Genomic DNA, 26,153 nt, shown 5'->3' on the forward strand with positions numbered 1-26,153 from the left:
AAGGTAACTACTATGAAGGGATAGAATATGACTCTGAAAATGAAAAATAAATTTTTTTAAAGGGATTGACAAGATGTTGGTTGAAAAAGGGAAAAAGAAATATTAAAAAAAAAGTTTAAAAAAATTAACTTTGAAAGACTAATGAATCATAGTAAAAAGCCATGAATTCTATGTGCAATATTCCCCTAGCGCTGGAGTTCTGCCGTTCTCATTGATGGGTGTACTTGTTCTTGCCTGGCTGTTCTTGCTGATCTTCTGGGGGAGGGGCCTGTTGCCGTGGTTTCCAAATGTCTTTGCCGGAGGCAGAATTGCCCCACCCTTGTCGGTACGGGCTAAGTCATCTTGCTCGGGTGTGCTCTCGGGACCTTTTTTCCCTGCAAGGTTTCTGTTAGGCTTTGGAGGATGAGAGTGAAAATGGCGGCCTTCCAATCTCTGCCCCGGAGGAGCCGAGAACTTGGGGACCCGCTCCTCAGTGCACCTCCAGAGAAAAGCAGTCCATCACTCCCATCTCCCCGGTCTCTGGCTGCACTCTGTGCTCACCCAGCCTGTGACCGAGCATTTCTATCTCTGGCACCCGTGTGGAGTCTCCAAACCCAGCAGATCCCTGCGATGCGCTCCTGTGCTGCTCCTCCTGGGGGAGGAAGGGGAGTCTGCCCAGATCTGCCACTTGTTGTGTCCCTGTTGGAGGAGCAGTGGCCCCACTGTGATGTGGATCATGGTTTATGGCATCCCCGAGCTGAGAGCCTGCACCTCGGCTCCATCTCTGCAGCTGACTTCCCCACTCTAATACCCAAGAGCTCTGCCGCACTCAGGCAGCCCTGGTCTTTCTGTGACCCCGAGGGTCCTGAGACCACACTGTCCCGCAAGGGTTCACCCCCCGCTTAGCCACTGGAGCGATGTCCCTCAGCAGAGCCGACTTCTAAAAGTTCCGATTTTGTGCTCCGCGGCTCTATCACTTGCCAGAAGCAGCTTACAGAGGCCCCCTCCCCAGCCATCTATCCTCCCGAATATCGCCTCAGATTCACTTTGCACGTCCTACCTTCCAGAAAGTGGTTGCTTTTCTGTTCAGAGTTGTTGCTATTCTTTTCTTCGATCTCCTGTTGAGTTCGTAGGTGTTCAGAATGGTTTGATCCCTATTCAGCTGAATTCCTGAGACCAGATGAAATCCAGGTCTCCTAATCCTCTGCCATCTTGCTCCACCCCCTGAGTTTCTTAACTATATAATTTTCCATCGGTCTGAAGAAATTTTTTTAACATTTCTTGCTGGGCAGATGTATTGGCAATGAATTTCCTCAGTTTTTGTTTGTCTGAGAAAGTCATTATTTCTACTTCACCTCTGGAAAATAATCTCATTGGATATTGAATTTTATGTTGGTGTTTCTTTTTTTTTTCTTTTTCTTTTAATACTTTTAATATTTACTCCCTTTCCTTCTTGCTTTCATGGCTTCTGACCAAAAATGACTTTTAGAGAAAAGTCTTATCCTTGTTCCTCTCTAGGTAAGATGTTGCCAAACTCCCTGGTAATATTGTGATTTATAAGAAATATATATTTGGTCATTCAGGTATGATATATATATTTCTCATATATATTTGGTCTTTCTCATGGTTCCTGGCTCATAGCTCCTAATACCTTTGGAATTTCCTGAGTGGTAAAAACAATGGGAACATCTTTTGTTATAATATTTTGTCCTGGGTTCCTGAAGACACTTCAAAGCCATGAAGGTGAAATGGGTGTTATGTTAGTCATAGCAAGCCCCTCTACTCCACAACAAAGTTTATGTTAATGAGGGGACTTTTGGAAAGCACCAAAGAGGGGTGCCTGGGTGGCTCAGTTGTTTAAGCGCCTGCCTTTAACTCAGCTCATGATTCCAGGGTCCTGGTATCGAGTCCCCTATTAGGCTCCCTGCTCAGCAGGGAGTCTGCTTCTCTCTCTCTCCCTCTGCCCCTCCACCTGCTTGTGCTCGTTTTCTCTCTTTCTCTCTCTCTCAAATAAATAAAGTCTTTAAAAAATTTAAAAAAAAAAGAAAGCACCAAAGAATGGGGGCTGGTTGCCAAGGGAACCAATAACAAATAGAGCTTTCAGTCCCACTCCCTGATTTTCAAGAAGAGGAAAGGGGCTGGAAGTTGAATCAATCTCCAAGGGCCAGTGATTTTATCTGTCATACTGATATAATGAAGCCTCATAAAAACTCAAAAAGAGGGAGTTTGAAGAACTTCAGGTTAATGAACCAGAATGCTTCTACATGCCACCATGCTAGGCTCCAAACTCCATGGGGACAGAAACTTTTTGTTTGAGACTTGCCCTGTATATCTCTTCATTTGGCCATTGATTTGTATCCTTTAATATCCTTTGAAATAAAACAGTAATCTAGTGAGTAAACAGATTTCCTGAGTTCTGTAAGCTACTCTAGCAAATTAATCAACCCAAGGAGGAGGTGTAGGAATCTCTGATTTCTAGCCAGTGGGTCAGAAGGACTTGGGCTTATAATTGACATCTGAAGTGAGGGGCATTCATGTAGGACTGAACCCTTAACGTGTGGAATTGGTGCTATCTCTGGGAGATAGTATCAGAATTGAGTTGAACTGTGGGACTCCCAGCTGGTTTTGGAGAACTGCTAGATGTGGGGAAAAAGCCACATCTATTGGAATTGGGCACAGAACTTTTACCCCTCACTCCTGCTCTGGCTTTTTAAAAGATTTTCTCTTCATCTTCAGTTTTTCTGAAGTTTGAATTATGATATGCATAGGTATAGATTTTTAGGTATTTGTCCTGCTTGTTACTTTCTTCTGTTGTTTCTTGGATCTTTTGTTTGGTATGTCATTAATTTTGGAAAATTCTCAGTGAATATTAATTAAAAAATTTTTTCTCCCATAGTTCAGTTGTTACTTTTCTTTCTTTCTTTTTTTGTCATTATTTTTTTTCTCTTTGAATGTCAGTGGTGGAAGTCTCCATATAGCTTTACACCCCCTGATTCTTTTCTTGACCATGTCCAATCTGTTGATGAGGTTCAAAGACATCCTTCGTTTCTATTAATGTTTTTGATTTCTAGCATTTCCCTTTGATTTTTTCCCAGAGTTTCCACCTTTATTTACATTTCCTATGTACTCTGGCATATTATCTGCTTTTTCCATTAGAACTCTTAAGACATTAGTTATTTTAAATTCACTTTCTGATAATTGAAATATCTATGTTATATCTAGATCTGGTTCTGATGATTGCTTTGTCTCTTTAGACTGCTTTTTTTTTCTTCTTTTTTTTTAGCCTTTTGCATACCTTTCAGTTTTTTTGTTTTTTTTTTTGTCAAAAGCCAGACACAATATATAAGAGAATAGGAAGTGGGATAAATAGGTCTCTACTACCAGGTTTTATGTTTATGTGGCTAAGAATTGGGTTGTACTTAATGTTTACTCTAGCTGCCCAGGTCAGGAACTTCAAGTTCCTCTAGTGTCCTTGTTCTCCTTTTGGTCTCTCCTCTATCTTTGGGTTTCCCTGAGAAAATTGCTCTTTAGGTAGAACCGTGTCTTTCAACTACAATCCAATTATTACACTTGAGCCCTGTCGGTATGGTGGTAAGGAAGGGGGAAAACAACTGTCCTATAACCTTACAATTAAATCCCAGTCTTTTAGTAGGCCTTTCCGTGGAATGTGACTTTCACAAGGCTTTCTTCGCTTCTGCTTACATGATACAAGAAAGTTAGAGTAGACTGGAATCCTCAGGGAAATACCCTTTCCCCAAGTTGAGTAAGTCTCTGGTAGTCAGTCTCTCTTTTCCCCTGGAGAGTAGGTATTTGTTATGGAGAACACTCTAGGCATATTTTACACATGTTGCTTTTCCTCTCTTCCAACAGAGCCATGAGGGGATCTTTATGGCTTTTCAACATAATGACACGATACCTTCTTTCCTGGAAATAAAACCGAGGAAAGGATGGGGACTCCTAAATACAGGCACTCAAAATGCAAGTGTTTCTGATTCTCCTAATAGCCCATACTTAGTTTCCATCAATTCATCAAAATTATCATTTAATTATTACTTGTTTATGGCTCCTGCATCTTCTGTTCCAAGTAAAAAGATCTTGACTGTGGCTTTTTCTATTTGCCTGTCATTTTTGGGTGATGGTTTCCCTTGAAGCCTCAATTCTTTGATGGATCCAAAAAAAGTTTGCTCAGCTTCATTCTTGTAGTAAGGACAAGGGTGACAACTTTCAAACTCCTTATAGGCTGAAGTTGAAACCGGAAATCCCTTATGGTCATTTTTTACAATTCATTTTTAGAGTAGTTATATTAGAGAAATTTTAAAAGTCTAAAAGTTTATAACATTTGGGAAGACCAGAATATTCAAGACTTTGAATGGAAGCAATCTATTTTCCTAGATACATAAGGTTACTATTTTTTACATTAAGTTTTTCTGTAATAGCTTTATTGTATTTGACAAAATATTAACTTGAAAATCTATGATTTTTATATCAAAATTGAAAATATAATTAAGTTCTCCATCAGTTGAATATGTGTGTGTGTATTTATGTACATTTACTGTGTGCTAAGTACTATGATGGCTGTTTTACAAGTAAATCTTATCTTCATCTTACAAATATGCGGAATAAGTTGTATTATTCTTACTTTATAGAGTAAGAAAGTGAGACACTAGAATTTGTGCTCTTGACCACTACTTATTTTATCTCTCTAAAGAATCAGGAATTATCTATTCCAGATATTTGGGATGATAGAAAGATGTATACTAAAGAGTTTGGCCAAAGTCACATTTATAGATTAGATCACTTTGTAGTCAGAAAGTATCTCAGATTATACAAGTATGTGTTGGCCATCTATTCTTAAAGCATATAGATAAAAGAGTAATCTTAATTATAAAAGTAAAATATTTTACTGTTTTCTTACTCCTTGATATCTCTACTTACTATTAATATGAAATACCTCCTTCATTAATACTTTTCAAGATACCAAAGGCAGTAAAGTAGAACAAATTGCATCGTTTTGCTCTTGACACCCTTAACATAGAAATGATAAATACTATGCAGATCTTTGTTTTGTTTCATGACCAAATGCAGATAAATCTTTCTTTTTCACATTTAATAATAAGCTATTCAATCTCATATCTATGCTTCATAAAATAGTGTTTTAAATTTAGTTCTAATTTTAAAAACTTTTGACTATAAGCTATAATTATAACAATCAAAGTTGTTTCCCGTAAGTAAATTATTTTCAGAGTAGATACCAGGAAAACACAATGATCTATTGTCTTTCATGTATACAATTTGTTGAATAAGATACTCTAAATTAGGAGCTTGGAAAACATCTTTGCTGGTATTTGAAATAATTAGGTGTGAAAGTCATGATCCAAGACCCTTTTAAGATTTAGATTTTAAGTGCTTTCTCTTCTACTTGTCAAGTTCTGACATTTTATCATTTGGTATTTAAAGAAGTGGAAATTCCCTACTTCCTCCAAACACTGTAGACAAATTATATTTATGCTAGATAATCAATACTATTACAAGCAACCTGGCTTGGATATTCAAAAGCATTGGCAATTCTTTCTGAAAAGATGTTTGCCCACCCACATAAAAATAGGTCTCTCTATATTCAAATGAAATACTTTGCATAAATAATTTTTAGAGTGAAATTTTCCAGTGGGAAATTATTGCTCAATTGGACCAGTAAATCCAATTACTACCAGGAATCCCTTTTTCTCGGTCTTAGGCATCTTAAATTCAGTGTGTCTCAAACTCACCTCATCTCTGCCCCCTGCCTTCCTCCCACATCCCCCGTTACTTAAATTAATAAAGTACAGAAGACCTCATTGAAGGCAATCTTAAAAATTTCACTTGTTTATTATGTATTTTTAAAAACATCACCTTTCTAGAGTGTAAAGTCCTCAAGGACGTGAATCTTTGCATTAGTCACTGATAAATCTCAAATACTTAGGATGATGCCAAGCACATAGTAGATGCTCAATTAATATTGGCTCAATGAATGCCTCCTCCTATTAGAAGAGAAGGTCCCCGAGGGGTACAATTTTGTCCGGCTGACAATTATATTTCTAGTATCACAGCAGGCATTCAATAAATACCTATTGACTGACCAGATGAATGGCAGATTCAATAAAATTATACCAGCATTAAAATACTGATAGTGGAAGGGGAACATGGGAAAATGCCCTCTGCTCTCTATCTCTCAGCAATAAATCTGATTTGCCAATGATCCATTATATATAAATTTGTTTGTTAGGTTGTGATACAACTGAAAATAAATATTTGTTATATTTTTGATGTTTCAGAATGACTGTGTTACCTTTACTAAATTTTCCTGAACATGGAACTAAACTGGGTGTTATGCACAAACAATGAATCATGGAACACTACATCAAAAACTAATGATGTAATGTATGGTGATTAACATAACAATAAAAAATTTAAAAAAAATAAAGGCTCTCAGAAATAAAAAAAAAAAACACAGGTTCAAAAACAGTTTTGAGTCTTTCAAGTATGAAGTTTGTATATTACAACTGTCTTCACCATTTAAGACAATTTCCTTCAGATAAAAATTTAAAATTATCACTCTCAAGGTCATTTAAAATTCCAACAATACTAAAAGTAGAAAAGACCTTCCTGAAGGTAATGTTGAGGTCTTATCTACATTTGCATGCATATGGTTGATGCATTGATGATTTTAGTTATTATGAAAATGATAATAACACCTGAATTCAGCATATATTTATACAGTGATATTTTAAGGGTTTCAAATAGATGACTAAGCCATGCTATAGTCTAATCATTTCTTAGTTATGAACTAATTGTCTATCCTCAGTTGTAATTTAGGGCTTAGTGCTATTCTGATGTTTATTTTTAGTAGTTACATAAAAGCACCCGAGTGACATATACAACTTGGAGAAAGAATTGACACTCTATTTTGGTTTCCTTGTCACTATCATACTTACCATGACAAAAGATCTTCACTTTTTCTCTCCAATCCTCATTTCATCTTTCTGTGTTGTATGTTTCCCTTTAGACATAGCACAGTGAGCTCAGATTAATAAGAAAAATAGAGTCACATTTTAAGATAATATTGATTCTGGAGAACAACTGAGGATGCTATGTTTTTTCCTTGAAGAATTGATAGGGTGGAATTCTAGAGGCACCATATGATGTCCTTCTGAAGAAAAGTTCAGGGGGTCATGAAACCCAGGCTTTATACCTCCAGAAAACTGCAAGTGTATGGATTCTCCTTCACCAAGGGGCCAGGTGATTCTTGAAGGTTAATATGTTTTTTTTGACATGATCTTTCTTTGCTTTTAAATTTTCACAGAAATGCTGTCCACTTTTATACTAAGTTTTCTTTTTTTTTTTTTTCAATCTTTCCCCTTAGGAAACACAAAGTGAATACTTTGAGATGGAAAAAAATATCTCAGGGAATCTGTCATTTTTGTAAGATGCTGGTCTCCTGAATATTTCTCCAAGGTATGCTGCTGCATAGCAATCAGGGATAAGGAGGGCTTTCCTGCTGAGTTAACATGTTTCTGTTGTGTTGGAACAAAGTAAAAATTACAGTAATTTTGAGGGTCACTAACACAACTATTCTACCTTATGTGCTTAAACAGAAATATAGTATGTCAGCTGGATTATGGCTACTGTTGAGTTCTTACCCCTATTTAATACCAGGAAAGCTTTTATCAAACACTTACAGTTAATTTTCTTTAACTAAGAAAAAAAATAAGCAACAACAAAAAACTACTCTTAACAGTATTGTCCTCTATTCACAGGAGAATAGTTTGCTACTGATCTCTCTGGTTACTAACAGAAACTTCTGTTTACTGACAATTAGTTTTGGTTATAAGGTTAATGAAATGTATGAAGTAACAATATGGGGGAAAAATTAAAACACAATTCATTTTTCTTTCTTTTTCAGCTACCCAGACATCTGTCTGATATAAATAAGGAGGCTGCTTCAGAAATTCTTCACAAACACCCCAAGAAGTCATAAAATGAGGGTTCGTCACCTTTGTCTTTGCAAACAAAATGTTTAAATCTTCCCACTGATCAAAGAAAGAAAATCTCATTAAAAATAGTTTCAGAGAGATTGGAACAGGAAGTAGAAGATGTTAGTAGAACTTTCAAATTGTGTGTTCCTTGTATTACATGAATATAGTTATTTAAATAAAATGTTGATATTACTATACCATAAGTATGATAGTATCCTTTTTTATTTCTTTGAAAATCAATTCCATACAGGAATGTGTATAATAAAAGTAGCCATTACTATATGACACAATTTCATTCTGCAAGTTATGCGATCAATTTAACTTTACCATCAGGAAGAAATGATCTTATCTGGGATGCTGAGCTGATGCCACTCAATTGTTTTGTCTTTTTCATGCTCAAAATAAAAACCAGAGCTCTATTTAGTTACCATTCACCAGAACTTACTCTTTCTGACTTTTTCACTTTTGCAGATCTCCTCACCAATCTTGCCTCAGTGTTTGTCTTTAGTTATAATGATCTACACAGCCACCTCGTAGAGAGACTATATGAGTTTTATTAACATGATACAGGAAAATTCATTCTGTGCTCTCAGGAGTTGAGATACCAATGCAAATACAGAGGATAGGTTTATATGCTCAAGGTCTTGGTAATCTCAGCCAATTTCACAGAGGATAAAAGATAATGCCATCAATTTCTAAGGCAACTGAGTGAGGTCAAGATTAAGATCGTGGCATAAGCCTGGCATAGGTTTGGGAATGGTAACCGTAGCCTGGATATTTGAAGATATAATCTTACACAATGTATTTTGTAAATATTTGGATTTGTTTAACATTTTAAAATTAAGATATTTTATATAGCAATTCAGATTTCCAGATTCTGTTGAAAAATTTTAAAATCTAAAATACGAGCTGAACTCCTTAGTTCAGCCTCCTTCCTGCTTCATATGTTTGAGCTCTCAACTCCCCTTTAGACACCATTTTTATAAAGTCAAGAAGGAGACTAGAGGTTTCAGTGATTGATACCAGCTCAAGGCTTAATTTATTTTATTTCATTATTATCTTGGAATTATGTTAACATCACATCTGAGAATTTACAAAGAATGTAAAGAACAAGATTTCTGTCCAGTAAAAAAAAAATGAGTTTATATTCTGACAATAACTTATCAATATGTTTTGTGAGTATATAAAAATGCAGAACATTCTCTGTAGATTATTCTAGGCCCACTGCATGTTCTGTAGTTGTGTTCAAACTCAAGAAGAAAAAGGATGTTAGAACAACAAAACTAATATTTGCATAACATTTCATTGTATTACTCTTCAGTTTGAGAGGCTTTAATGATTCCCTATAACTCAGTGCATAAAGTCGGAAGTCCTGTGTATGAATTTTTTTTGGCTTTATCTTATCTCTCTAGTTTTATTTTCTAATATACTTAAATGATTTTATGCAATGAAGTTTGAATAAATGAATAATGAGAGATCATACAAATCTCCACACTTGTTTATTTTTAGTAATTCATAAGGCAGACTTAGTTCATATTCTAGTTTAGCTCTTATTAGACATGTGATCTTGAAGACTTTTAATTATGTGACCTTAATACTTCTGAACTCCAACTCATCATCTGGCTCATATAAAGATAAAATTGTACAAGAAGAAATGTTCATCATCTCCTTTTCCCGTCCATACCATCCATTATATTGCTTTTTTTAGTGTTCTATTAGCTTACAACATCTTCCACGTGGCTAAAAAACTTAATCACATCCATTATAAGATTTCACACCCATCTCTATGTGGTATTAACATCTACTGTCATAGAGTTTGGCTCATGTAATTTAGTATTTGTTTAAAGGTATATAAATTTTACTTTGCAACTGTGTTCTAACATTTCAAGGGCAACGGAAATAACCGAAATATCTATAAAGAGTAGCCTAGATGGAAAAAACAACTGGCATTTCTATATCACTTTTTGATAAGCAAAGGGCTTTCACATGCTTTATGTGATGTACTACTTTAAAAACCTTTTAGGGTAGGTAAGGTAGATATTTTTATTATCCTAATTTCATATATGAATTTCACATATTTCATAACTGAGGGACCTAAAGGAAATGTAGTTTTCCTGCACATGGTTTCAAAATACTTTAATTTTTGTCTTCTGGCCCTGGATCCAGAGTACTTCCACTATATCACATTGTCTTCTAAGGAGCGAGTATAGTGGTAGGTTTATGGTTGATTGTAAGAATAAAAGTCCATTGGTTGTTGATTTATAAAACCTAAGACAAGTTTTAAGATACAATCTTTTCTTCATAGAGATTTACAAATGTGTCTTTTCAATGTCATCACTATCTGTAGTTATAATAAATAAAACTACTCTAATTTAGAGGCAAGATATTTTATTCACCTGGATTTTGCAGACAGCCCCTGAGATGCATTTTAAGATTATTCAGTAGTTAAATATAATAGTTAGATAACACAAGAATCCATCCATTCCTAGAGTGGCACACCTGAGTTTTTTGCCCATTCATGCCACATTTTTGAACCCAGAAAGTATTCCAGTTTTCTACCTCTGGTAAACTCATTGTCTACAAGTCATGTTTTACTCTTGGAAACTTTTTCTCATGACCCATTCTCAAGTATATTATCTTTCAGTAGGCTCCAGGATTCAGCTCTATTGCATGTGATTTCTACTTAATGGATTCTGTCTCTGTCATCCCTGGTCATTTTTTTAAGTTAATTATTTGTAGTGTAGTAACACTACAATGAATAAAAAGTCTGCAAAAACGAAAGGTGAAAAACAAAAAGTGCTCACAAATAAATGGCCGACTGAATGATAGGTCTGAAATATATGCCTCATGAAGGTACGATACTCATTATATTTATTTTACAAGGTCCAAGATAATGGATCTGTACTACTATAATCATAGAGAGGACACATGATATAACCCAGGAGAGAAGCAAATGGATCTGGGTGCTGGAGATTGCTCATGTGAAAGGAAAGGTCAGAATACTGATGGGTCAGTACCCAGTAGTGCAATTGCTGGATATATGGTAGCTCTATGTTCAACTTTTTGAGGAACCTCCATACTGTTTTCCAGAGTGGTCGCACCAGCTTGCATTCCCACCAACAGTGTAGGAAGGTTCCCCTTTCTCCACATCCCCGCCAAAATCTGTCGTTTCCTGACTTGTTAATTTTAGCCATTCTGACTGGTGTGAGGTGGTATCTCATTGAGGTTTTGATTTGGATTTCCCTGATGCTGAGCAATGTTGAGGAAAAAAAAAAAGAAGAAGAAGATAGCAGGAGGGGAAGAATGAAGGGGGGGAAACTGGAGGGGGAGACGAACCATGGGAGACGATGGACTCTGAAAAACAAACTGAGGGTTCTAGAGGGGAAGGGGGTGGGGGGATGGGTTAGCCTGGTGATGGGTATTAAAGAGGGCATGTTCTGCATGGAGCACTGGGTGTTATGCACAAACAATGAATCATAGAACACTACATCAAAAACTAATGATGTAATGTATAGTGATTAACATAACAATAAAAAGTTAAAGAAAAATAAAAGGATACTGATGGGTCATTTCCTGGATGGCTAAGCTGTCAGAACTAAGGCAGTTCTATACAAATATACTGGGACTGATTTAGGTTTATTCACCTACCTTTCTGGCAGGTGAAAAGGATGCAAACACACTTAATCTTTCTATTGGTCATCAGCCCTGAAAAAAATAATTCTTCGGAAGATCATGGCACATGCTTTGTGAATAAGTCTGACATGTTTTCTTAATGTGATAATCATATCACTTTCCTGTTCATATGGATTAGTGGTTCTCAAACTTTAGTAAGCCTTAGAATCACCTGGAGAACTTGTTAAAACATAGATTTCTGTGTCTCCTCTCAAAGTTTGATTTAACAGGCATGAGTTGGGATCAGGGAATTGTATTTCTAACAAGTTCCCAGGTGATGCTGATGCTGCTGGTCTGTGAGAAGCACATACAGATAAGAAGAGGTATTAGTGTAGCAAATCCTCAGATAGGCTTTATTAAAGTACATTTCAGATGATCTGCATTAACCTGATTCCTCTACCATCATAAAATATTCTCATGATGCTAACACACCTTGCTGGAGTACTGGTAACTGCCAAGAATGTATAAGAAACTTTGAGATTTATTTTTTTATCTGAAGTAATATTTGCAAATAATGTAAATGTAATCATAATGTAATGGTAACCAGCAACCCCCTAGGCCATTTCCCTCTACTTGTACTTTCTGATACCCAGGTGCAACAATATCAATATTTTATCTTTACTCTGTTATATGCATCTATATTTGTAGATAACATGTGTGTATTACTGTTACTTGATTTTTTCATTTTGTTTTTTAGCTATTGTTTTCCTATTATATAAAATGTGTATTTAGTTATCTTTTTCCACCCTTGCCCTCAACCTTTGGTATAGTTATAACACCAATTTTAGTTAAACTAGTGTTTAGGTAAGAGAATTCATACCTGAATCAAATAGTGTGCTACAATTATACTTTATTTCTTGTACATTGTATTTTTTATCCCCTCTAGTCTGATTTTCTCAATTTTTATTTGCTTATATTTTTATGCATGCATCATTAATTCACCCCAATCTCTTCAGAAGAACTGTAACTCTCCTTTTAATACATTTTATAAAACTAAACTCAGTTCTCCAGATAAGAATTTATCTTTCTCTAGTTTAAGGGGTGTAAGGGAATGACAGCTTTCTGGGAGCCAAGTTGGAGCAGAAAGCTTTGGTTATCAGTGCTTGGTATATAGACTTACATGGAACCTTGATTTTCACTACAGCTTGGCACCCTTGTTTTCAATGGTTTCTAGTAGCCTGGAAACATTCTTCTCTCATTCAAAATCCACTACTCTATGGGTGGGGAGTGCAGTGGATGGTTCTCAGAAATCATGGATGTTGATTTTGATTTTGGAATTGATAAGAGAACCCAGAAGAGTCTAATTGCCCTAATGGGTACTTACTGTGAGAAAGAAAGGGTGACAGAGAGGCAGCTTGACAGAGAGACAGAGAGGGAGCTTGAACACCTGAAAGGCTATCCCAATCAGCTGGCTATAAAAGGTTTGATGAAAATAACCCAGAAACAGGGCACCTGGGTGGCTCAGTCGTTAAGTGTCTGCCTTTGGCTCAGGTCATGATCCCAGGGTCCTGGGATCGAGCCCCACATCAGGCTCCCTGCTCCGCGGGAGTCTGCTTCTCCCTCTCCCACTCCCCCTGCTTGTGTTCCCTCTCTCACTGTGTCTCTCTCTGTCAAAAAAACAAGTCATTTTGTTTTGACCTTCAACGTCACCCTCAGAAATACCAGATGCCTCTAATTTTAAATATTTTCAATATTCAGTGGCATTAAAAGTGTTTTCCTTCAGTAATCTCAGCCATTTACAAAAACTTTATGTCAATTTAACTATCTGCTTTCTTGATTCATCTGATGCTTTACTGTCATTTTCATGGAGTGTCTAGAGAAAGCAAAGATGAACTCTTTTGTTCAATCTGCTTTGTATTGCCAGTTGCTAAGAATTCTCTACACCAAATGAATCAAAATAAGGGGAACAGAATGTGCCTGGTAATGTTGGAGGAGGTTGTAGAAAGGACATGACCACTGGTTGACCCCCAAGCTGGGTTGTTGCAATTAGAGGATCCTCGTCCCTCCCTTGTCCTTCTACCACCATTCCCACACTGTTTAAAGGACATAGCCTTAAGAGAGTAGGTGTTGTTTAGACCGTTTGGACTGAATATATCCAGATCTGAATCTAGTTAATGTATCCATAAAAACTTTTAAGTTTTGGTCGCTGGTACAGAGATCTATTCGTCTTTTGGAGCCCAGGATAAGCCTTGTATGTCAGTCCCTTGCTTATTAAACATGCCGCATACCCATCTGGAATGGCCTGCCTCTTTCTTTAGTCTCTTCATGCCCTCTGTGTATGGGGCCAGTTTGTGAACCAACAATTGGCAAGCCATCAGGGAAACCAAAGAAACGGTCTTTGGGAAGCATGCATCTGTGGGGAAAATTACGAGTTGGCTATCCACCAGGAGGGGTGGCCTGTGTATTAGACGCTGTGGACCACCATGTGGTCTTAAGCAACCAGGGTGTGCTTGTCAGTGCCAGTCGTGTCAATCAGGGTTTTGATCACAAAATCTGTTGGATTTTCTAGACTGCAAGGAGGTTTTATTCAATGAGAGGATCTCCATGGGCAAGTGAGATCCTGGAATGGGAATCTATAGAGGAGGTACAACAAGAACTTAGGGAGTTGGAAATGGGATAAGCCATCAATGCCCCCGTCTTTGAAGGTCCCGATCAGGCCACATTCACATATTCACTGCAGGAATGAAAGCCAGGATTCTCTAGTCCACTCCCAGCACTTGGTATGGGACACTGATATCTATGCTGAACTGAGCCCTGGGACAAGACATTTATAATATTAGGTAATCCATTGTGATGGGGGGAGCAAGGACAGACAAATTCCAGGAATGGGTACTTACTGTGAGAAAGAAAGGGTGACAGAGAGGCAGCTTGACAGAGAGACAGAGAGGGAGCTTGAACACCTGAAAGGCTATCCCAATCAGCTGGCTATAAAAGGTTTGATGAAAATAACCCAGAAACAGGGCACCTGGGTGGCTCAGTCGTTAAGTGTCTGCCTTCGGCTCAGGTCATGATCCCAGGGTCCTGGGATCGAGCCCCACATCAGGCTCCCTGCTCCGCAGGAAGCCTGCTTCTTCCTCTCCCACTCCCCCTGCTTGTGTTCCCTCTCTCACTGTGTCTCTCTCTGTCAAATAAATAAATAAAATTAAAAAAAAAAGAACCCAGAAACAAATGTGGTTTGACCTCACTGCTGCTGGAACCTCCACCTGAAAATATAGAACAGCATCCCAACACTGTTGGTCAGCCTGTGGAAAGCCTTCAAACATGAACAACAGTTCAGATCTGTTCCCCTTGCCCATAATACCCTAATGTCCCACCAACTCCAGCAGAGGCCTCAGGGATACAGTCTTATTTGGATTGGTGGCCCCCAAGCCCCAAGTATAAGATGCAGGCCAAGATTGACTCCAGGTAAGGGCTGTTGGAGGCCATCAAAAGCCTCATGTTGAGCTCACTATTCATGGGTCTCCCAGAAATAAAAGGTGCTGGGTCTGGTTGATATGGAGATAAATATTCTCTAATACATAGTAACCCTCAGAAGTTTTCCAGCCCCTTCAGTGCCATCAATGGTTATGGAAGGTAAATAGTTATGGTTAGGAAGATTGCTTTGACACTGCAAATTAGGCATTCTCCACCCATCACCCACCTCCCTGCCCCAAGAGTATGAGTTTTTATCTCTCCTATACCAGAAAATATATTGAGCACTGATACCTTATAAGGTCAAACTCTGTAAAAATGTTTTGAGTGAATTCTACCTCTGGGTTAGAGCAATCAAAATAGTGCTGAGGGATAACACCAACTGGAAACCAGTAAGTCTACCACTCCCTATGAAAATTGGTAACTGTCAAACAATATAAATTACCTGGGGGTATAAGTAAATAGGAGAAACTATCCAAGCACTGTACCAAGTGGGTATTATATGTCCTGCCCATTGTACTTTCAACAGCCTGATATGGCTAGTAAATAAGCCAGAAGGCTCGTGGCTGATGACCACGGACTACTGAGAATTGAATAATGTAGTGTTCCCAATCCATGTGGCTTTGCCCAACATTGCCACCATCTTAGATGCCTTGTCCCCAGTCCTAAGAGCATATCATGCAGTATTGGACTTAGCAAGGGTTTTTTCTCTTTGTTTCTCTGGGTTGTTTTTTTTTTTTTTTTTCTCAGTATACTCCTAGCTGCTGAGTCACAAGATCAATTTGCCTTCATGTGGGAGGGGCAACAATGGACTTTTCAAGTGCTTCCTCAAGGCTACCTGCACAGCCCTGCAATATATCATGGGGTGACAGGCAAGATCTGAGAGTCATCTGGTTGGATAAGATGTGGGTTGTACCAGAAGCTGTGATTGAGAGAAGGTGTCAAGGTACCAAGTACTATAAAGGTATGGAAGTTTTGGGATCAACATGCTATGCTGCTGAGAATACCACGTTCATCATACCTAGGAAAGGAATTATCTATTGGAATTTGCAATGAGATGTCCTACAGGGATGGGTGAGTTACTAAGCACCCCTGGGCGAGGGGGAACTACCCAACCTCTAAGAACATGAAAGATGTACAAGCCTTTGTAGAGATTTGGAGGTTTTGAAGGAAGTTTATTCCCCACCTGGCAGTGGCATTGATCCAATTCTGCCTTGACTCACACTCCCACTTTGATTAAGTGACATGCCTGTTTACAGCAGAGGAACAGACATGTCTGCCAGCCCACTGTCTCTAGGAATGCAGGTGCTACTAGGCACTGCAGAGGATGTAGATCTTCCAAATGTTCCTGCCCCTATTTCTGTGTTGGCTACAATGGCCTATAGAGAAGGAAGGGGGAAGATTCCTAGTGACTGATCTAGTCAGGGCTATCTAGCCAGAGACTGCTGTTGTTATTCAGTCCAATACTGACACCATCTGGATGGAAACAAGAATAAACCACGGCAGCCAGTGGGCTAAACTCATTAACAGTTTGGCTGGCGATCACTTTGCCTTTAACTCTTTGCACTGACAGTTGGATTGTTGTTCTAAAGGGATTAACTCTTTAGCTTGGACAATGGGAACGTGAGGGGTGAATGATCATGAATAAGCCCTTGTGGAGTCAGGATATGGGGAAACACATTTGGGTTTACCTGCAATAGCCTGAGGCAAACCTCACTGCCTTCTGTGTCTTGATTCCTAAAGGCACCGACACCTGGCCATCAGGAAGCTCATGCTCAGGCTTAGGTAGGAGGCATAAACTGACCCTTAGTAAATATAGCAGATTGGTTGCATAGGAAGAACAAGCACCATAGTGCCTGGGTGGGATGGTATATTACCAAAGATGACACATTGCCCTTGAAATACAGTGACTTGTTTAATGCAGTAACAGCATGTTCTGTGGGTTCTAAACAATGCCTCAGGCAACTGCCAAAGGAGTCTGGGGCAGACTTCCCAAAAGACAGCAATCCCAGGCAGTGAGATAGTGACAAATTTTGGCACCCTACCTCCTAGGGGGCTTCTAAACATACCTTTGTTTGTGTGGACACTGCCTCTGGCTTAATTAACCTCAGCTTCCCTCTGTCTCTGTGCAAACTAGGCTGTTGCTGTTAGGGGATTAGAGAAGCTGAGTATCATATATGGATACCCTCGTTGAGTAGATTGTGATTGGGGGTTACATTTCAAAGGTTGTGTTGTGCAAGACTGAGGAAAAGAACATGGCATTGAATAAAGATTTCATCTCCTCTATAACTCCAAAACAACAGGTTTGGTAGAAAGGAGAAAATGAAATATTAAAGCAGCGGTTTGAATTACTAACAGGCAAAACTACTTTGGCCAGGTGGACTAAAGCACTGTTGAAGCTTTAGTACAATTTTATGGTCAACCAGTAGGCCCTATTGCCCCATATGACAGACTGGGGACCCCTGTCAAGGTACCAAGTACTATAAAGGTATGGAAGTTTTGGGATCAACATGCTATGCTGCTGAGAATACCATGTTCTATCATACCTAGAAAAGGAATTATCTATTTGAATTTGCAATGAGATGTCCTACTGGGATGGGTGAGTTACTTAGCACCCCTGGGTGAGGGGGAACTACTCAAGTAAACATCCTGAGCACTCTAACCCCCAGCCTAGAGGACTGAGTAAATCAATGGTTGTGACGCTGGGGCTCTCGGTGGGGGGAAAAAAATGTTGGGAATCATTATCTTAACCTGTGTTTTCACATGTGTGTGCCTATATTGTTGCTGTGACCTCTGCCTCAGTGCAGCCAGATAGCAACCAAATGAACCACTTCCATGCTAATAAAACCCTTGCCAAATTCATAGGGCACATTGCAGAAGAGGGGGACTATGTTAGATTGTAAGAGCTGGTCAAGATGGGTGAAGTGTTGGAGGAGATCATCATGAAGACATGACCACCAGCTGACAGGAGAATGGGACCTGGGCAATCGGAGGCTCCGAACCCCTCCCTTGTCTTTGGAATGTACACTGCACCTACTATTCCCACACTAGGAGCTGTTTAAAACAACAGCCTTGAGAGAGTAAAGGGTTGTTGAGACTATTAGACTGCATATGCGACTGAACCCAATTGAGGTCTCTATATAAACTTTTAAGATTCTTGTGGGCCTGTGCAAGGATCTACTTGTCTTGTGCTTCCCTTGCTTATTACACCTGTCACCTACCATACTGGAGTGGTCTGCTTCTTTCCTTGGGCTCTCCTTGCCCTCCATGTTAAGTGGCATGTTTGTGAACCACTAGGTAACCAGAGAGAGTTTTGTATATTTGGAGTTTACACAAGAATATCTCCATGTTTAATGTCAAAATTTATTTTGAAATTATCTATTTTAATCTGAACGTGATGTTTATAAATTGGTATTATTTGAATCAGTGTAAGAGATTTTCATTACTGCTCAGTATTTATTATTGTAAATGCAAGTTTGAAACAAAACATGAGTTTTGTATTTTAAAGCTATTTGATTATTTAAAACTTCTGATTCCCAGCTGAGTTTTGGTAAAATTTCTAATTATGAAATCAATATCAATTAGAAAAAACACATGATATATTTTTAATGTTTGCTATTATAAGCCCAAATTTCTTTCCAAAATTATTTTTCTCATTTTCTTCTATTTTTACTATGTTTTTTTCTGTTAACTCTCCATAACTTTTCTTTCTTGTCATCTTCCTTTTAAATTTTATTCTTATTATCCTTAATATTTTACATAAACTCATCATCATCCTTGTATGTTTATTCTTCTATTGTTTTCATTTTCCTGAAAACACCAGTCTTGTAACAAATTCCTTTAAATATCTAGATAATAGACACCTGATTTGGCAAATCTTTCTTCTGATTTTAAGTACTTTTTTTTATGCCAAACTCCATTTTCATCCTTTCAAACAAGTGGATCCTTTATAGCCTACAAAGATGGACTGAGATAATTTTTCATAAGCACAATAGTCATACTGTTTCACATTAAGAAATAAGACATTTTATTTGCCTTGGAAGCCTCTTAGAATGAAATTTTTTCATTGAAATTATTCATCTTTTGTTTTATCTAAATTGAAACTTTAATTTTTTTCTCTTCATTCTGTAAACATATTATTTACTTCAAAAAGTAAACCAAATAAAAGAAAAATAGTATGTGAATATGAAAACATTTATTTTACATTATGTTGAGTATTAAGATTGTGAAAATCAATTTCATTCAAAACATTTTCTTATTACCAAAAATATACACCAAAAAAAAAGTAGTTTCAGCAATGTACACAAACATAATTTTCAAGTTGACATTGGAACATACTGGGTTTTAACAAAGCATAAAACATATGTTGTGACTATAGTTGTTGAGTAGGTGCTAATTTCACCTGCAAGTGTAACTATGTACCATACTTTAACAGAAATCTAGATGGGAGACAGTATTAATAGTTGTTAAGACCACAGTTTTGATCTTAACAGAACTGTTCCAAGTTCTGACTTTTCCACTGTGATTTAATTCAAATTATTTTAGTTCTCTGGGCCTTACTTTAATTGGCAGAAAAATGGAGATTTACAACCACAGACTATCATAAAGATTAAACAATCTTTTATACACAAAGTATTTAACATAGTGCCTGGCTCATAGTGAGTGTTCACTGAATGGTTGCTAATATTATCTGGCCATTCAAATATACTTGATCAAAATGAATGAAACTGTACAAATCACAAACAAAATTAATTCCATTTAATACCATTACTAGTATTTTGCTCAGAGGAGGTGATACAGTGAGTTATTAATGTCTCTGGGTGAAACAAAATAGGAAATGGTAGGGGTTGTGGATGACCCATTCTTTTATTTTAAAAGCTGGAAAAGCGTTTTAAAATGTATATTAATCTTGTCATTAGCAATAGCTTTCTTTTCAGTATACTTAGAAGAATCATTATTCAACAAATATTCTTTGATTGCCTATTATGTACTGGGCTGTGTTTACCTACCATGCAAAAGGAAATACCTCCTTTTTATGCTCTGAATACTTTCCTTTTCCACAGACATTTCCACTGGGCCTAGGAGATGGGCAATTCTATGCATGGACAGATGGTTTGAGAAGAAAGGACTGGCATGACTATGAAAGCATTCAGAAAGAGGCTATGCGCTCAGGTATGAAGTTCAGTGTAAGCCAAAGTGCTACTTTACTTACTTCAGTGTCTCATTTGTCACTTAAAGGATCTCTAATTAGCATTTCTTCTGCATACAGTAAGGTATGTCTCATGGGGATATTGGAATCGATGCTGGACAGAATTAAAACAATTTCAAATTTCAGAGAGAAAACAAATAATGAATAGCTTTTACAATATTAGCTGAAGAAGAGGACATAGAAGTTTTAGAAATCTATAATACTTCATATTTCTGAACTGCTTTTTAATAATTCCTGGGGCTATATTGAGATTTATCAGTGAGACTTGACTTGGTAGACATCTGTCTTGAGCTTGATTCATTTGTTAGGGCCAAGGAATATCTAAATGACAATGCACAATATTGGAGGGGTACCACAATTCTAGGCATTGGAGAGGGTACAGCAAGTTGGTGGATCAGAGAAGCTGGGGACCTGAGGTTGACAATACTTGAGCAAACAGGCAGGCAATTAAAAAAGAATCAATTAGGTCTGAATAGGTGCAGCAGAAGTCTAGTCTTGGGCTACACAGACATAGAGAAAACATTTTACTTTTTGGAAAAAGTAACAGAAAAATTCTTTGTAGAAAGACTGTAAAATTGGGTTGTTGGTAACAGGGATTCAGAAAGGTATATAATTAGAAATCAAATGAACATGAGTAACATTTGGTAGGAAGTCCATATGCTTTTACTCAACTGGAGGAGCTCTGTTTTTTGCATTTTTTTTGTGTGGTTTCTTTTCTGTTTTGTTTTTTTCCATGGTAAGGCTGTCATAGAAATAGAGAAGCTCTTGTTTAGTAAATACTTCTGAGCAGCACTGAGACAATGCATTCCAAGTCAAATCAGCAGCAAAACTATGACTAATCACAGAATGAGGTCCTCCTGGTCAACCTTTCTCAAAGCTCATCCCATCAGGAAAATCGGAGTGAGAGTATTTAAATAGCTATGCAGTTGTTCAGGCTGTGAATTGTTCTTTGTTCTGAGTTGGCTGTGATTGACCTAATTAAATTCCTCTTTCATTTTCTTCTTCCATTCCTTTTCTCCAAATGAAGCTCCTCTCTCCCCCCAACTTCATTAAAGTTGCTCATCCCAAGGATGTTCTCTATTTGTCGGAGAACCAGACTCTTCCAGGTTTCATTGTCTCCCCATCTTGGCCACGACCCTGTGAACGGTTGTGCAAGTGAGTTCTTTACCAGCATTCTCACTTTTCCGGCTATCTTTTTCTTCTATTTGGTCTATTAGCCCTATATGAATCCTACCATCTGTTTCTCTTTCTAACCCCAGGATGCTGAAATTTTTGGAGATGTTCACATAATTTAATGAACTGAAGCTGCAATTTATTGAACAGATATTTTGTGCTAGATACTATTACATATGAATTTTATTTAAACTTCGTAATGACTCTAGTAGGTATTATTACCCCCAATTTGTAAGAAAAAGAGAAAAAAAAAGAAAAAATATAGAACTGAGTCAAGAATTTATTAATTAATATCCAAGGTTAAACAGCTAATAATTTGCAGAGCTAGATTAAAAATCAGTTCCTGTCATGCTCCATTACATCCTACATTCAGACATCAAATAATAATATTTGGGCAATATGGAGTAATGACAAGAGCATCTATGAGAGGAAAAGACACAGTTGAGTTCAGATTCTAACTTTTCTCTACATGAGCTGTGTAAGTAGCAAATCAATTTATCTTTCTGATACTACTCTTTGCAGAATTGCTGTACGGACTAAAGAAAATATACCTAAAGTAATTAGCCAATTATTTGGACATGTTATAAACTCAACTAATGATAACTATAATTATTAATTCATCTAAGTTTCTTTCACTTGATTTGGTATGACTAACCTTCTCTTGTGCTGATGAGTTTTGGATGCAAAATCCAGTACTCCACATTTATTTCTGCTTCATATAACTCTTTCTGCATCCTGTATAAACATGCTGTTGATGTCCTCATCTTATTTGGGCCAAGGGAAAGTTGGCCTACAAAGAAAATTGGTAATATAACAAATTTTCTAAAGTGTGAATTTTCTATGTAGTTAAAAAAACTTTCAGTGCTAAGATGTAATATGATTCACTGGAAGATATATGACAAAATAGACTGAAATTCATCATTTTTTAATTTATATGAAATAGAACATAAATAAAAGGGTTATATGCACACAAATATACAAGCAAGTACATAATCAAAATAAACATTTCTGGCCTTTATATCTAAGCCAAGGAAAAGGATCATCTGTGTAGATTTTTACTACCTATTTGTGTATACCTAAACAAATACCGTTGCATTTCTCCGGTGTTTGGACTTGATCTAAAAATTGAATCATAATGTATGACTTTCTTTCTTTACTTAAAATTATTTTTGAGATTCATTTCTGTCAATGGGTGTAATTCTAGTTGATTCATTTCTACCATTGTTTAATTTTCTACAACATTCTCTTCTTCATGCGATATGGGGAGTTCCTAGGTTTGGCTGTTATAAATAATGTTGCTATAAATATTTTTGTACATGGTTCTGGTGTGGAGGTTAATTAAATTAAGAGATAGTTGACTATTTTTCAATTTTGAATCATCCATTCTATATTATATTTATTTGCTGCTTGTTTATTATCTGTAGAGATGTGTTTATATTATATTCTTAGATTTTTTTTAGTGTTATTCCTAGAAAACTAATGTTATATGGGTATTATACGTGTTATTGATTTTATTGAAATTCCATATTGTTTGTAGGTAGTTTATAGAGTGTTAATAAATTTTAATATTTATTTGAACTTAGAAAACTTTTTTAATTTTTTAATTGTTATGTTAATCACCATACATTACATCATTAGTTTTTGATGTAGTGTTCCATGATTCATTGTTTGTGCATAACACCCAGTGCTCCATGCAGAATGTGCCCTCTTTAATACCCATCACCAGGCTAACCCATCCCCCCACCCCCCTCCCCTCTAGAACCCTCAGTTTGTTTTTCAGAGTCCATAGTGTCTCATGGTTCGTCTCCCCCTCCAACTTATTCCCCTTCATTCTTCCCCTCCTGCTATCTTCTTCTACTTTTTTTTCTTAACATATATTGCATTATTTGGTTCAGAAGTACAGATCTGTCATTCAACAGTCTTGCACAATTCACAGCGCTCACCATAGCACATACCCTCCCCAATTTCTATCACCCAGCCACCCCATCCCTCCCACCCCCCACCTCTTCAGCAACCCTCAGTTTCTTTCCTGAGATTAAGAATTCCTCGTATCAGTGAGGTCATATGATACATGACTTTCTCTGATTGACTTATTTCACTCAGCATAACACCCTCCAGTTCCATCCATGTCGTTACAAATGGCAAGATCTCATTCCTTTTGATGGCTGCATAATATTCCATTGGGTATATATACCACAATTTCTTTATCCATTCATCTGTCGATGAGCATCTTGGCTCTTTCAACAGTTTGGCTATTGTGGACATTGCTGCTATAAACATTGGGGTGCATGTACCCCTTCGGATCCCTACATTTCTATCTTTGTGGTAAATACCCAGTAGTGCAATGGCTGGATCATATGGTAGCATTATTTTCAACTGTTTGAGGAACCTCCATACTGTTTACCAGAGTGGTTGCACCAGCTTGCTTTCCTACCAACAGTGTAGGAGGGTTCCCCTTTTTCTGCATCCCTGCCAACATCTGTCGTTTCCTGACTTGTTAATTTTAGCCATTCTGACTGGTGTGAGGTGGTATCTCATTGAGGTTTTGATTTGGATTTCCCTGAGGCTGAGCGATGTTGAGCACTTTTTCATATGTCTCTTGGCCATTTGGATGTCTTCTTTGGAAAAATGTCTGCTCATTTCTTCTGCCCATTTCTTGATTGGATTTTTTGTTCTTTGGGTGTTGAGTTTGATAAGTTCTTTATAGATTTTGGATACTAGCCCTTTATCTGAGATGCCATTTGCAAATATTTTCTCCCATTCTGTCGATTGTCTTTTGGTTTTGTGGACTGTTTCTTTTGCTGTGCAAAAGCTTTTTATCTTGATGAAATCTCAATAGTTCATTTTTCCCCTGGCTTTCCTTGCCTTTGGCAATGTTTCTAGGAAGAAGTTACTGCAGCTGAGGTCGAAGAGGTTGCTGCCTGTGCTCTCTTTTAGGATGTTGATGGACTCCTGTCTCACGTTTAGGATGTTGATGGACTCCTGTCTCACGTTTAGATCTTTCAACCATTTGGAGTCTATTTTTGTGTGTGGTGTAAGAAAATGGTCCAGTTCATTCTTCTGCATGTGGCTGTCCAATTTTCCCGACACCATTTGTTGAAGAGACTGTCCTTTTTCCACTGGACATTCTTTCCTGCTTTGTCAAAGATGAGTTGACCATAGAGTTGAGGGTCTATTTCTGAGCTCTCTATTCTGTTCCATTGATCTATGTGTCTGTTTTTGGGCCAGTACCATATTGTCTTGATGATGACAGCTTTGTAATAGAGCTGGAAGTCCGGAATTATGATGCCACCAGCTTTGCTTTTCTTTTTCAACATTCCTCTGGCTATTCAGGTTCTCTTCTGGTTCCATACAAATTTTAGGATTATTTGTTCCATTTCTTTGAAAAAAGTGGATGGTATTTTGATGGGGATTGCATTGAATGTGTAGATTGCTCTAGGTAGCATTGACATCTTCACAATGTTTGTTCTTCTTATCCATGAGCATGGAACGTTTTTCCATTTCTTTGTGTCTTCCTCCATTTCTTTCATGAGTATTTTATAGTTTTCTGAGTACAGATCCTTTGCCTCTTTGGTTAGATTTATTCCTAGGTATCTTATGGTTTTGGGTGCAATTGTAAATGGGATCAACTCCTTGATTTGTCTCTCTTCTGTCTTGTTGGTGTATAGGAATGCCACTGATTTCTGTGCATTGATTGTATATCCTGCCACTTGACTGAATTCCTGTATGAGTTCTAGCAGTGTTCGGGTGGAGTCTTTTGGGTTTTTCACATACAGTATCATATCATCTGCAAAGAGTGAGAGTTTGACTTCCTCCTTGCTGATTTAGATGCCTTTGATTTCTTTTTGTTGTCTGATTGCTGTGGCTAGGACTTCTAATACTATGTTGAATAGCAGTGGTGATAGTGGACATCCCTGCTGTGTTCCTAACCTTAGGGGAAAAGCTCTCAGCTTTTCCCCATTGAGAATGATATTCGCTGTAGGTTTTTCATAGATGGCTTTAATGATATTAAGGTATATACCCTCTATCCCTATACTCTGAAGAGTTTTGACCAAGAAAGGATGCTGTACTTCGTCAAATGCTTTTTCTGCATCTATTGAGAGGATCATATGATTCTTGTCTTTCTTTTGTTAATGTATTGTATCACGTTGATTGATTTGTGGATGTTGAACCAACCTTGCAACCCAGGGTTAAATCCCACTTGGTCATGGTGAATAATCCTTTTACTGTACTGTTGGATCCTATTGGCTAGTAGTTTGGTGAGAATTTTTGCATCCATGTTCATCAAGGATATTGGTCTGTAATTCTCCTTTTTGATGGGGTCTTTGTCTGGTTTGGAGATCAAGGTAATGGGGCCTCATAAAATGAGTTTGGAAGTTTTCCTTCCATTTATTTTTTGGAACAGTTTCAGGAAGATAGGTATTAATTCTTCTTTAAATGTTTGATAGAATTCCCCTGGGAAGCCATCTGGCCCTGGGCTTTTGTTTGTTGGAAGATTTTTGATGACTGCTTCAATTTCCTTAGGGGTTATAGGTCTGTTCAGGTTTTCTAATTCTTCCTGGTTCAATTTTGGCAGTTGATACATCTGTAGGAATGCATCCATTTCTTCCAGGTTATCTAATTTGCTGGCATAGAGTTGCTCATAATATATTCTTATAATTGTTTGTATTTCTTTGGTGTTGGTTGTGATCTCTCCT

At 37.4% G+C, this 26,153-nt stretch overlaps 1 protein-coding gene across 1 annotated transcript in view; it reads left to right on the forward strand.

Moving 5' to 3' along the window:
- GALNTL6 (polypeptide N-acetylgalactosaminyltransferase like 6) overlaps positions 1-26,153 on the forward strand; it is a 1,233,119-nt gene that overhangs the window by 411,399 nt on the left and 795,567 nt on the right. Inside the window, exon 3 of the mRNA XM_025874463.2 lies at positions 20,138-20,246. Within this exon, the coding sequence (XP_025730248.1) occupies positions 20,138-20,246 (109 nt within the window). The remainder of the gene's footprint in view (positions 1-20,137; positions 20,247-26,153) is intronic.

This window comes from Callorhinus ursinus, unplaced genomic scaffold, assembly GCF_003265705.2.
Source record: "Callorhinus ursinus isolate GAN/ISIS: 27379988/994484 unplaced genomic scaffold, GSC_fseal_2.0 scaffold4, whole genome shotgun sequence".
Classification (NCBI taxonomy): domain Eukaryota; kingdom Metazoa; phylum Chordata; class Mammalia; order Carnivora; family Otariidae; genus Callorhinus; species Callorhinus ursinus.